The sequence below is a fragment of the Stegodyphus dumicola genome, chromosome 10, assembly GCF_044657685.1.
Source record: "Stegodyphus dumicola isolate Sdum_Otavi_A_Nest chromosome 10, ASM4465768v1".
Lineage (NCBI taxonomy): Eukaryota > Metazoa > Arthropoda > Arachnida > Araneae > Eresidae > Stegodyphus > Stegodyphus dumicola.
In genome coordinates, this window is record NC_140777.1 from 99,374,393 (window position 1) to 99,388,947 (window position 14,555).

General features: G+C 36.2%; 1 protein-coding gene across 2 annotated transcripts in view; it reads right to left on the reverse strand.

Annotated features, from left to right (window-relative positions):
* Positions 1 to 14,555, reverse strand: part of LOC118185457 (sodium/potassium-transporting ATPase subunit alpha-like) — a 364,057-nt gene that overhangs the window by 119,485 nt on the left and 230,017 nt on the right. For both annotated transcript variants that reach the window (XM_085825310.1, XM_085825309.1), the window contains exon 6: positions 8,223 to 8,475. In XM_085825310.1, coding sequence (XP_085681436.1) covers positions 8,223 to 8,475 — 253 coding nt within the window. The remainder of the gene's footprint in view (positions 1 to 8,222; positions 8,476 to 14,555) is intronic.

Consider the following 14,555-nt stretch of genomic DNA (forward strand, 5'->3'; position numbering starts at 1 on the left):
TAACTACCGCTCGGACATATGCGTCTCAGCCTTTGGCTTCAAAACTGTTTGTCAAAAAAATATAAATTGTTAATTTTACCTTATGACATATTTTGTTCATATGGATAGAAAACTGGGTAATTTTTTTCAAAAATTCGTAAAAAAAAAGGGTTAAATCCATCAAATATCGGAGTTATAGAAGGCTCAATGGTACAAAGAAAGTTTGATGTTCAGCCTCTTGGATCGAATGAAAGGGATGTTAGAATTAATTTAAAGGGAGCTGCCCAGACGTTATAGTGGTTAGGGAAGCCTGACTGCGATACCAAAGGGCCAGGGTTCGAATCCCGGAGAAGGCGTGGATGTAAAATTGTCTGTCCTTTCATAGGAGGTAACGGTGACCGCCTATTGGGTGCCTCCATAATAAAATGGCCACCACTTCTGACCTTAGTAGTGGCCAATGCCGTTATGGCCAAGTGCCCACCATTCGCATAAAAAAAAATAATAATAATTTAAAGGGTTTGGGGAAAAAACGTGTGAGTCCAAAAAGTTATCGTAGATATGTATTGTTGCGTGCATACGGGTTCGTAATAGATTGAATGCACAGAGAACCGATAATAGCAAGTTAATTTTTTTTCCCTCCAAAAGAAACACTTAACAGTTCTTGTACTATCCATAAAACAACTCGCACAGCTCTCCTCAGTATCAGACAGCACAATCAGTAGCAACCCTTCAAATTATTCAGAACTTTCAACACAATGCATCACAAAGCTCATCTGAAAGCAGAAGCTCTCATGAAGATTTTTCAGTACTCCGAACTCAAAGCTGAACTAAACAACTGAGAAATGATTCTCTCCCCGGCCTTATATAAATCTGCCGCAGCGGCCAAGAAATCTCTAGCACTTCCCATTTCTCGAAATTAGTGGAAGGCGTATAAGGTTAAAGTTACATATAAGAGTCAGATACGGTTACAGTTACATACAGGGATCAATTATAGTTATTCAATTACAATAACAATTAGAGTTGCACAGGGATAGGACAAATAGTCTCCAACACATCGCCAACTTCGCTATAATTGGCCAATTTAGCGAGATAGCCATTTACCTCAATATTAAATGGACTTACCATTGTAATCCCCTTTTTTTGGCGTAGCTTTCAATTTCTGAGGCGTCTGATGTTACCTCTGTAATTCTATTTTTGCGGCAGAGCTTCGCTCTCTTCACACTTATCAAGTTGCATAATGCAAAAGATACTACAATTTGACTAAAATTTGTGGTGTTCTTCCTTTTTATCTACTACAATTTGACTAAAATTTGTGGTTTTCTTCTCTTTTATCTAATAACTAAGTGTGGAGGAACCTAATGAACAGCTAAGCGAATAATCGCTTAAGTTCAGTAACAGACACGTAAAACTCATGAAAGGTTAATTAAATTTATTGCTCAAAATAAGGGTTAACAGATGGCCCCTTTCTCAGGACGTACACAGAGCCTCCACTTGGCCTTAAAATGATAAAAAATAAGAACTTAACTAATGACCAACTAAAAATATTTAGCCGAAGCTAACACAATTGTAAGTAGTTGGTCCTATATATCGAATTAGCTAGCGAAGCTATCAATGGCCTGTACTACGGCCGAACGTAGTAACAGCTTACAGAGATGTGGCCAAAAGGAAAACGCGCGCTAGTCAGAAGCAGGCCCGCGCCAAGCCTAATCGGCGCCGTCGTGCAAATGTCTAGCGCGCGCCTTTACGGAGCGACGATATTAAAGGGACATTTCTTATGGTTAACATTTAAAATGAAGCATTATTCACATAATAATATGAAAAACCAAAAAATTGCATTTTTTGTCTAAATATGCAAACATTTTGTGCTTTGTTTTTGTGTTTTGTGCCCACCCTCAGACATATTTATTGAAGAATGATACATACACTTATGTTATAAAAAACAGCCCAACCGGTAGAGTTGTTAACGTTGCTGACTGCCGTGCTGACGAGCCCGGGTTCGAATCCCAGAGAAGACATGGATGTTTGTAAATGTATAGTGTCTATGCGGCATGGGGGAACTCTAAATATGCGAGGCGAAAGTCCTCTCGAAAGGTTGGTGGTAGAGAAAGAAGGGTGGGAGACGCTGGGATCCGTCCCCGCAGGGTGCTCTCCATCAGAATTGGAGGCGAAACTCAGATAAACCGCACTGTCACCAGTAATGTGCTCAAGGCCATTGCCAACGACAGGCATATCTTGCGCTCCTTGCCACGAGTAGTTTCGTGGGCTGACTATAGGTCATACGAGTGAGCATTAGTCAACAACAACATGTTATAAAAAAGCAACAAACGAAGCGAAATAATATACTAAATGCATTGGATAACAAATATATCGCTGAATATTTATTATCTTAAAATTAAAAACAAATTCATATCCATATCTAATAAGTTTGCACTGAATAAACTGTTGTTCAACAGCGTAGTTTACGACAAGGTTCAAAATATGATTACAGCAGGACATGATTACAACAAGGCACAAAAAAATGCTTTAGGGGTCTGATATCTAGGGATATATTCCAAATTCTTTTTTACACACCGCTATGTTGTTGACAACGATATAGCGTAATTTCAACCGGCGATACTAAATTTCCTCCAAAAGTTTCAAAACGCTTCAGTTCATGCATAAGATTTATACTATTTATATCGCTTTTATTTTTATCAGTTAATGCTTTTTGCAGTTTTTGACACATAAGATGAGCTGATCTTGAAAAGATATGTAAACAAAAATACTTAATGCCGATGCGTATGCAAGGGTACAGGGGGCGCCGTAAACGCGTTCCACAAACTCCCTAGTCCTTATTTTGTGTCTACTGTTGCAATCGTAGTAACTTGTGCAACATTTATCTTCTCTCTGATTTTTTGTTTTGGTGATTCCTTGTTGTTCTTGTTACTCTACATAATAAGTGCAGTTACATATTATGTTAAACTTGTTAAACTTAGGTTAGCCTTTTAATTCAGAAAAGCGACGATTTGTGCATAAATACTCGATTTTTTTAAACAGATTTAAAGGTTTTTAGATGCATTAACTGGAGTAGAATAAATATATTCAAGAAAATGAGGATGGACTTGATCATGAATGTTTAGTTCATATAATAATGATTCTCAGAAACTGATATAGATTCTGAAAACGAAAGTGAGAATGGCACAAATTGCTTTATCAGAAAAAAATTATCAGGTAAAAAAGAATTAAGATTTTGACCAGAGAAAACGCACACAAAACACGAAAGTATGTGAAAAAATTTGTAAGTGGAACACACAACACTTTGTATAAAGTACTGCTAACATTTGTTATTGCATTTTTTCCTCGGTACCTTTAGTGCTAATAAAGAAAATAAAAAATCGACACAGAGATTATTTTTTAATAAGCTAATATATAATATAAATTTCTATTCCTTTAAGAAATTTTATTCCATAAATGCATTTTCAGAAATTAAAAAATTTAATGTGCATATTTTTTCATGGTTGATCTTAAAATTTACTGTTGGCACAGATGTAACATGTTTTCTGAAGATTTAGAATTTTTTCTTCAAAAATCCCGAATCGGTTCTTTTGGACCCAGAGCGCGTGCTCGCGGGTTAGTATAATATGTAACTGCATTTGCTCTTTTTTATATAGAAAAACAATAAGTAAAGATAATCAATCACAAAAAAGATAAATTTTGCTACAAATTACTTCAATTGCAACAGTAGACACAAAATAAGGATTAAGCAATTTATCGAATGCATGTTCTCTTACAGAGGCATCGGCAGCAAGTATTTTTACGGTCAAATAAGACAGAAGAGAAGACCAGAGACGAACTCTTGCCCTGGTCATAACTTTCGATCAAGTAAGACAGTGTGCTAAGAGGAAGGGGCACTCAGACTTGGCAAGGTCGAGGCTGCCTTAACAATGTTAAACGCCCCAACCCTTAAAGGCGATCCAAGAAGCCGCTAACCTATCGGCCGAGCCGACAAGCCAAGTCTAACCTGAGTCGACAGGAATAGTCAGCAACTCACATTCTAAGTTCCCGTTCTGGAGGGAAGGCAAAAACATCTGCCATCAACAAGAGCTCCAACCGCGGACAGCAGAACGAAGTCACTTAAACACTGTCAGACAGATCGGATCACCAATACGGCCTGCTAACGCAACTTCATGGTATACAGACGTCGGCTTTAGGCGCCCCCCAGGAAAGAAACCAAGGAAAGGATATGAATATTTAGTTTTGAGGCTCCAAGCGCCCACTGGAAGCCTCAAGCAGTTTAAAGGCTTGCTGAATTCGCCACCTCCATCGACGGGGGTGATTCTCCCCGAACTACCATGACTATGTGACTATATAGCTCCATCACAACGAACGGAACGCACAAGACAGTACCATATGGTTCCTGACGAGCCTGAAACAGTAGATGAACAGTAGTCATCGCCGTCCTGTAGAGACTGATTTTAAACACTCGTGGCCAAGACTGCCTAGATACAGACCCTAATCAGTAGTTTACCTAAGTCGAGGCCGGAAGGGGTGATAAAATAAGACAAGAATTTTCCTGTTCATAAAAGCAGCGAGACAAAATGCTTGTTTTAATGATTACCTGGTGCCTTTTTGACTCGGCGCCGCCGTGCGCCACACGACCTTGCACATATTGTCGGCGCGGGCCTGGTCAGAAGATCTGCTTCTCTCTGCCGAAGTCAGTGGAACTTCGACTTAGATACTACTCAATCTCATTTGCATTAAAAGCAATTCTAAAAACATATTCTGGTAAGGAAATTATAAGCTGAATTTAATCTGGTAAGGAAATTATAAGCTGAATTTAAGAGAGATAAGAAAGAAGCTTTAACTTACAAAATAACTGCTATAAACTTAGGATAAGCCTAACAAATTATTTACGTATATACAAAATTCCTAACATTGCCTCCTACCCAAGGATTACACGCCCAGGCAACACAATTCCTGGAGAAGGAGCCATACTTAGAACGAAGGAAATCAATGCAATACTAAAACAATAATTTCAATAAATAACATACAGCTAATCAAATATTAAATCAATAAATAAATGCAGGAATTTACAAATTTATATACAAACAGGACCAAGGCTTTAGTTCATTTACATTATATACACTATGGAGGGTACGTGCTGTGGACATCGTAACGAGCTAGCCTGTTGTAATGAATGACCAAAGGCTTGGAATTTAATGACCTACGGATCTGAACTACAACGTCGTTCAGCCTGTGCCGTATCAGGTCTTCATCTTTTCCATCGCTAAGTTGACTCGCTCTTGTGCAAAATTGTGCATCACTTCAAACCGTACCTGGAGATCTCGAATGCACTCCTCAGCCGACCGAATAATATCTGATACGGTAAACAGCTGGTAGTCTCGTGGACAGCACTACGATAGGCCAGTAAAAAAAGGTAACTTCTTGTCCCAGTCCTGTTGGTTTTTTAGAAACCACCAAAGAGAAGTTATTAAGGATGGTTCGATTAAACCTTTCTACCAAGTAGTCTGACTAGGGATATAAAGGTGTCGTTTGGGTTTTGTCGATGCCAATAGTTTGCAGAGTTCTTCATTAACAGCCGAAACAAAATTTCTTCATTGATCGAAATACAACTGAAAAGGCACTCCAAACCTGGAAATCCAATGCTGTATCATTAACTCTGCTATCGTGACAACCCCGTGATCAGGAACAGGATAAGCTTCAGCTAGTTTGTCAAGTAATCTATGATAACGGAATATCATAGATTATGTATTATTAAGTATGTATTTATTGCCATCAACAACTTATGGCAGAGATCGCAGGAAGTCAAAGGCAATGAAAACGTCCTTTACAAATCTCGTATAATCTGTGCAAAGCCCCAGGTGGCCCCAGACTCCTTTAAAATATCCATCATCTGATGGATATTTTAAAGGAGTTTCTAGTCTTTTACTGCCGACACATTTTCTGAATTCACAGACACACCATCGTCGGAAATCACATATCCGAGGTAAGTCACTTTCTGTCTGTACATTTGGTAAGACTTCATTTAGATTGGCTTCCTTCACTTTCTGAAGCACCTTCCTAATATTTTCCGAATGTTCTTCAAAACTTTTCCGGAGATGATGTCATCCAGGTATATCAGACAGGGTTCGTAGGAAAGACCTATCAGCACGGTTCTTGATAAGGGGTTCGAATGTTGGCGGCGCATTACATAATAAAAATGGCACCACTTTGAACTGCCAAAGTCCTTCTTCGGTAATAAATGCCGTCTTTTCTCGTTTATCAGGATGTATTCCTGCCAATATCCACTCTTTAAATGAAGTCTCGAAAACCACTTGCTTCCAGACAGAATGTCTGTGTCATCAGTTCTATGAAGACGGTAAGTGTCGTTCTTCGTGACCTCGTTCAAACGGTGATAATCAAAGCAAAATCTAGTCGAATCACCTTTCTTCAAACCTTTCCTGTTACATTTTGCAAAACGTGCGGCAATTTCACGTATAATTTCACTAAAATTATTTGCGTATATACAAAATTCGTAATAATATCAATACATACTTTTATAATTAATATGTATATACATTTTTCTCAGTTAACAAAATTTTTTTGCGTGAAAAGGATTAAAATTAGATTATATGATTTTTTGGAAATAAATGTAGTACTTAAGAATTTTACAAGTAGCGCTACATTCGTAAATTTCAAAAAGTTTTACAGCCTGAAAAATGTGAAGTGGGTATTCTAGTTCTACGTGTTCTTCCACGTTTCTCTGTAACACTTGACACAGCATCAGTTATTTTAGCCTTCAGAATATAACATCACCAACTAGTGTACGCAATGATTCGGTCCTTGATATGTTTTTGTCTGATTCATAAATGCTGTCAACTGTCTCATTTTTCACAGTAGATCCACCACTTCTTGAAAGATTACCCATGCTACAAGTTTCTTTAAAATAATTTTCAAACCAATTCCTGATGCTCTTAATATACAGAGGATTGCGTCGAAACAATCTTCTAAACACCTGTTGACGAATGATTTAATTTTACGACTCCACAAAAACATTTTTCACACAATTTTCTTCCATCGATGCCGTTTCGTAGAAAATCAATTTAAAATTCCTAAAATTCTAAGTCCCAGGGAAGGTGATGGTGCTTATGGCGTTATAACCTGCTTCGTCATAATGCTCCAAGCGTATGATTAGAGTAGATGGAGTTATAAAAGGTAGATACCATAATAATAGAAATAAGAAGTTTGAATCAAAAAATTCTGAAAGCTGACTTAAGAACAATGCAGAGCAAAAACTCGAATACCCTACTGTGATAAATTAAAAACAATTTGTCCTAGTTTAAAGTTTGTATAGCGTTAAAAACAATTATATTTTTAACACAGAAAAGAGTGCATCATTTGGTCTTTTCGGTAAAAGCCTGTATCTTTTGAGCATGTCGAACAGATTAAAATGAAAATTGAGTCCAATTAAATATAAACAAAGATAAGTTGAACGAACCAAAATGTTTTAACCTAAGGGATTTAAGATTTCGACAGTCGATTAAAATATGAATCACAGATAACGTAGCATTACAGTTTGTATCCGAGAATGACTAATTCGTAAGAGTATGAAGTGATTTCTTTTTGGTTTTTGCTCGTGACCCAATACTTAATTTCAGGCTTAACATTTTTCTGCATTAGTTCTCTGCAAAAACCTTCCCTCTTTCATTCCATTCTTTATCAGAAATTTTCATACACGTGGGTGGTGGCAATTCTGAAAAATTCGGAAAAAATAGCATTAACATGAATTGCATTAATATGTGTACACTGCCAGCTGGGAAGTTTCATATTACTTTTCAAAAGTTAAGCACGTCATGTAAAATCTGAACTTGAAAATAAAAAAAACCACATTTAAAGATCTAAAATTCAGAAATACATTTTCATTATGAAAAATAAATTTAATTTAAAAACTATCTATCTACATAGTTTCATCTAGCTGAATTTTTAAATAACAGCTAAGTAACATATTTTGCAGATGAAAATTTCCTTTCACATATGGTTTTAATTTGAAAGTACCTTTACACATTAGATGATGTTAATCTTAAAAGGAAAGCTGCAGAGAAATCTCCTAAAATCTGATTATTAATAACATTACCTTCATCTCATTAAAATGTCAAAAACCAGGCTTTTATCAAGGTTTGATATTTTTTGTGCTCAGTGTTCTCTTTCTAGTTTCACCAACAGTAAGAACCTTTGAGTTAGAAAATTTCAGAAAAGCAACTGACCTTCGACGCAGTTGGTGGAAAAGAAAGCCAAATTCCTAGTTTCCAGAGGATTGTCATTTGTCGCTTCAGGTGTTCTGGTTTGTGGCTCGGACTCTCCGGTGAGCGATGAGTTGTCAACTTTACATGCCTGAGATGAAATAACTCTCATATCGGCAGGAATTCTATCTCCACCCTTGACTTCTACTATATCTCCTACTACAACGTCTTCAGCAGGCATCGTCAGCTTCTGACCGTCTCGAATAACGATAGCATACTACGAATAAATATGAAAATATTTAATTTATTACATTACAATTTAACTACGTGTTATTGATATCAAATACTTGAACAGGCAGCAAGAATTCTAAACCAAAATGTTGCACGCATTATTTTCAATACATGATAAAAGTTCAAATCCAGTATTATTTTGGCATATTTCCTTAAAAATAATTAAAAATTAAAAACTTAAAATAAAAATCCAGTATTATCATTCTGAAACGCAAAGGAGTCAAGTATATGTGAATTATCAACACATTTCACATGATCGATAGTAACTGGATTCCGAGCGAGAGTCAAATATGAAAGCAAAAATGACAGAACCAAGAAACAAATGTGACAGAAGATGCTTAAAATAAATTAAAAATGTTTTTCCTTCCTGCAATTCTCTTCCGATTAGAAATAAATAATAATTTCATTAACAAAAAATCAATTTAAAATTCTAAGAACCAGTTCTCAGGGAAGGCGATGGTGTTTATGGCGTTATAACCTGCTGCGTCATAATGCTCCAAGCATTTGATTAGAGTATATGGAGTAAAAGAGAGGTGCCATGATAATAGAAACAAGAAGTTGGAACCAAAAATTTTGAAAACTGTCTAAGAAAAATGCAGAGCAAAATATCGGATATCCTAGTGTAAAAAATTAAAAACAATTTATCCTACTTTAAAATTTGTATAGCGTTAAAAACAATTATATTTTTAACGCAGAAAAGAGTGTATTATTTGATCTTTTCGGTAAAAGCCTGTATCTTTTAAACAAGTCGAACAGATTAAAATGAAGATTGACTCCAATTAATTTAAACAGAGATAAGGTGAACGAATCAAAATGTTTTAACCTAAGGGATTTAAGACTTCGACAGTCAATTAAAATATGAACCACAGATAATATAGCATTACAGTTTGCACAGATTGGGGCATTCTCGCCTTTTAGCAGGTGCTAATGGGTAACCCGAGAATGACTAATTCATAAGCGTATGATAGTGATTTCTTTTCGGTTTTTGCTCGCGACCCAATACTTAGTTTCTTCAGGCTTCATATGCCACAGCTTATTATTGCGACTCCCAGTGCTGAGGTTATTTTCGAAACATCTGCTGCTTCTGCTGTACATATATTCATACCTTATCAAACACAGACCAAACAGAACAAGAAACAAACATCCTGCGTTAACTAGCACACAGTCCGCAAGGATGACTAACACAAGGAATTAACACCAATGTTTCCTTAAGCATCCCTAGATCCAGAGATAATAATGATTCATGGAAAGATGAAGTTTTAATTTTTGTTTTCTTGATTAATTACATACATTTATAGTTATTAATGAAAATTATTGTTTAATAGCTAAACTTCATTAACATTTTTCTGCATTATTTCTCTGCAAAACCTTCCTTCTTTCAGTCCAGCCTTTATAAGAAATTGCTATGCATGTGGATGGCGGCAATTCTGAAAAATTCGGAAAAAACAGCGCTAACATGAATTGCATCAATATGTGTACACTTGCCAGCTGGGTTTCATATCACTTTTCAAAAGTTAAACACGCCATGTAAGTTCTGAACTTCGAAATGCGTGCTTTAATTTCTTGGAGAAAACTCATTTTATTTGTAAAAAGAAAGATGAAAATATTATATGATGTGAGAATTTACAATACACTCCTCATAAATATGTAAATCAGGCATTGGCTGCATACAACGTGTTTTTGAAACCTTTGAGTTGATAGAAAAATATTAAAAGACGATGGTTAGACAAGATCAATAAAGACGACGATTATATGGTTCTCAACGCTGGAGAGCTGTTAACCGGTTAGAAGTAGGGCGGTATACAAAAGTTATTTTCTTTCGTGCTGACCACTCTGCAATGTCTTGCCTTTGAAAACAATTTTCAATGAGTGGCTCAGTTATTGACTGAAGAACTCTTTCCGGTAATCCAACGGGTACCGTAACCTCTGATGACGAGTATATAGTCTTATTAGTTAAGCACAATTGGTAAACTACTGCAGAAATGGTTTAAAAATATTTGGAATATTAATGCATGTGACTATGCAGCAAAGATTACAGGTGAAAAGACTATAATGCTCGGGACCATAGTTTGTGTCCCTTTAAGCATCAAAGCAAGAGAAGCACTGTGAAGCATCGACTTGAAAAGCATTTGAATGTTTTAAGTGAACGATTTAAGATTTGCATTGAACTTTGGGGGTTAGGAAAGAGGAACGAAGAACAAGCCTAGTGGTAGCATTGAACACTAAGCTTTCAGGCTGGGAAAATCCCAAAAATGAGCTGGATTTTCTTTCGCTACCACATCGACCAGCAGGTCTTTACAAGAGGTTCTGCAAGGTATTGAAAATTACATCAAATAATAATCTTGATATTTCGTGTTCTCCAGTTCATCGATCTGAAAATACAAATAAATGGATTGTAGAAATTTCTTCAGATTCTAGTGACTGTTTTACTTCGTCAAGAGTCTTCATTGGATTCAACTCGTGTTCCTTCCGTCCCTACATTTCACTTCCCCGTTGCCTTCATTGCCAGGGTCTTGGACATAACAGTCGAAGCTGTCAAAATCCTCCCTGCTGTTCCATCTGCGCAAAACAACATTCCCATAGGCAGTGTACCTCAAACGTAAAACTCTATGTAAATTGTGTGCGAAGTAACCAAGAAACTGGTTCTTCGTTGCCAACTGATCACGGTGCTCATGAAAGAACATGCCACACTTACAGGAGTCAGCTCAACAAATTATTGTACCCGGACAAAGCCACAACCTCATATGTTGCCATCATCCATAACTAAAAATTCTTCAGTTGTAACTAACATGCAAGAGCGCAATTTAAAGAACAACGCTTCAACTCAAGATTATAACGTGGACAGTGATGTACAAAATAATCTACCCCCAACCTTACTAAAAAACTCGATACCATTTTCTTCAATTCGTTTTCTCCAAATCAACTTACAAAGGGCAAAAACGGCTTCTGATCATCTAGCAGAATTCTTAACTCCTAACCATAAAGACTTTGTTTTAATCCAAGAACCCTATTGTATCGAAGGTGAAAGTAAGTAGCATTCCAACGTCTTGGAATGTCTTTCAATATTCTCCTCAGTCCCCTAATCAACATCCCAGAGCAGCTATCATTAGTTTTAATCATAGCCGGCACCCGATTCTAATTACAGCCAAAAGAGACCTAGTTACAATCAGTCTTAATAGTTCCAACTCTCAACTTCTTATTTCAAGTATTTATGCATCTCCCTCCGAGGATATTTCTCATTTGCTTCAAGATTTAGAATCCATCTTGTTTTCCTTCCGAGGTCCACACATAATTTGTGGAAACTTCAATTCACAAAACCAGCTTTGGGGCTACAACTCCACAAGTCCAAGAGGAAGGTCCCTTGAGGAATTCTTCAATTCACATAATCTTGTCATTCATAACCAAGCCTCGGATTTACCTTCTTTCGAAACAATGTATGGGATTATTCAATTAATTCAATTCAATTAAACAATTAATTCGATTTCAAATCGCAAAATTGAAGAAGACAACTCCCACTCAGATCATAAATATATTACTTTTGAAATCAAAGAGAACTCAGAATCAGTTTTAATGAAACGTTTTAAAATTACTAAAAAGAAAGAAAAGAACTTTATTAAGCAAATTCAACAATCCGCACTTCCAGTGACTTCTTCCTTCCAACTAAGTGCAACAAAAGAAGATCTAAATAAAGCTACAGAAGATTTTATAAAAAAAATTCAAGAAATATGTGAAAATACCTTTCCAATACGATCTGCAAAACCTTACTTTCATATAAATTGGTGGACTAAAGAGTTACGCGCTCAAAAGCATAAGGCGAGAGCATTGAAACGGAAAATGAAATCGATTACTGAAATTAAGACACCAAGCCTGGCTCAAATTCAAAAAAGAAAATGCAAACTACAAAAAGATGATTCTCGAATCTAAATTAAAAAGTTGGCGCAAATATTGTTCAAACAATAAAGAAATTTATGGCACCTTATACAAGATCGCCAGTAGTAAAATATTTTAACCGTCGCAAATCCAACTTCCCTCAAATTTGCTTTCAAGTTCTGCTGAAATTCAGGATGCCATTCTCTCAACCCTAAATGAGATTCTTGACTCTGTCTTTCTAAAAGATGATCCAGCTGAAGATTCGCCTACTCAAACCAGAATCCGTAACTGCGATGACATTCCACAAACAGACAACGATATTCCGTTCTCAAAACAAGAAATAAAGCAAATAATTAAAAACCTAGCTTTAAAAAAGGCACCAGGTCCAGATGGCATCGATAACCACATTATAAAATTAATCAATCAAGCCCATCCTGCCATAATCTGTAGTTTTTGCAATCGATGTATAGAGCTCTCTACCTTTCCTGATTGCCTGAAAAATTGGTAATATAATACTCTTCAATAAGAAGAATAAAAGCTCCGATGAACCTAAATCTTAATCTCGATAAATCTTCTCCCAGCCCTGGGAAAAGTTTTGGAAAGATGTATTATTGGTCGTCTAAAATTTCATGTTTACAGCAAAACTTAATAAGCAATAACCAGTTTGGATTTCGAAGCCTACTTTCAAAACGTCATGCAATTAATTCAGCTCTTGAACAAGTCAGAAACAATAAAATCAACCAACTTCATTCTGCAATAATATGTCTCGACTTAAAATCAGCTTTTGATTCTTTATGGTGGCCAGCAATTTTACAAGTGCTGCGTTCCTTTAAGTGCCCTCAAAATTTATTTCTAATTATTCAAGATTACTTCAGAAACAGGAAAAGTATGATTCTTTACAACAACACTGAAATTGTGCGTAATCAAGTCCGAGGATGTCCTCAGGGGTCTTGCATGAGTGCAGATCTCTGGAATATCAGCTTCAACAACATCATTGCCTATCCATGGCCAGATCACTCAAAAATTGTAGCTTTTGCAGATGATGTAGCTTTTATTACAAGTGGCCGTACCAGAGACATTTTACAGAATAATTGCAACGAAACACTCCAGTTATTTAACCAACTTTGCAAAATTCAAAAACTACAAATTTCACATAGTAAGTCCCAAGTCTTAGTGATCCATAAACCAGGACAAAATATAACTAAAGCTTTAGCTCTAAAAATTGATAATCAAAAGATTAAATCTGTGAACACAATCAAGTACCTCGGTTTAACAATCGACAAGAAATTCTTCTGGATTCCTCATCTACAAAATATTAAACTTCGTACAACATAAATAGCTAACTGCCTACGACGTATGCATAGTTATAACTGGGGCTTAAATCCCCATATAACACGTATTCTTCTAAAAACAGTCATCTCAAAAATGGTAAATTACGGAGTCGGAATTTGGGCACAACCAATGACAGTGAGAAAGATGAAATGTTTAAATTCAATTCAAAGACTATTTACTCTTTGCATTACTCAGGCGTATCGCACAACTTCAAATATAGCACTTGATACTCTAGCTGGTACTCTTCCGTTATCAATCAGTGCAGAAATGGAATGCACCTATATGAAAGTCCTTCAACTTAACCAAGCCGCAGAATTCAACAACCAAACCTTTTGGCCATCAACTATGAAAAGAAAATTAACCCCAATCTTATCCATTCAGCGCTTCGCTTCAGCAAAATAATATTCCTCACGTCTGAAGAAAATTTAAGTTCATCTCCAATTGCTTATACTGATGGATCAAAAATTGAAGGAAAAGTTGGTTCCGCAGTCTTTTTGTCAAATTACCCCCTCAAATATCATCAAATGGAAAGGCCATCTCCATAATAATAATAGTGTTTTCCAAGCGGAATTGTCAGCTATAAAAGCAGCGATTGAAATAGCCATTCTCAAAAATCTCAACGAATTTAGCATAAAATCTGACTCCCAAGCAGCTATTCTAGCTATTAAAAATCTCTTACCTTCCTCTCCATTGATATCCGACATAAATTCTCTTCTTGGCAAAATCCCAAACTACAAAATTCAAATTTCATGGATCAAAGGACATAGTGGCCATTTTGGTAATGATCAGGCAGATGAACTAGCCAAAGAAGCAGCTATTAATAAAGATGGTACTGAAATCATCATTCCGTGGCCTCGCTCAAAT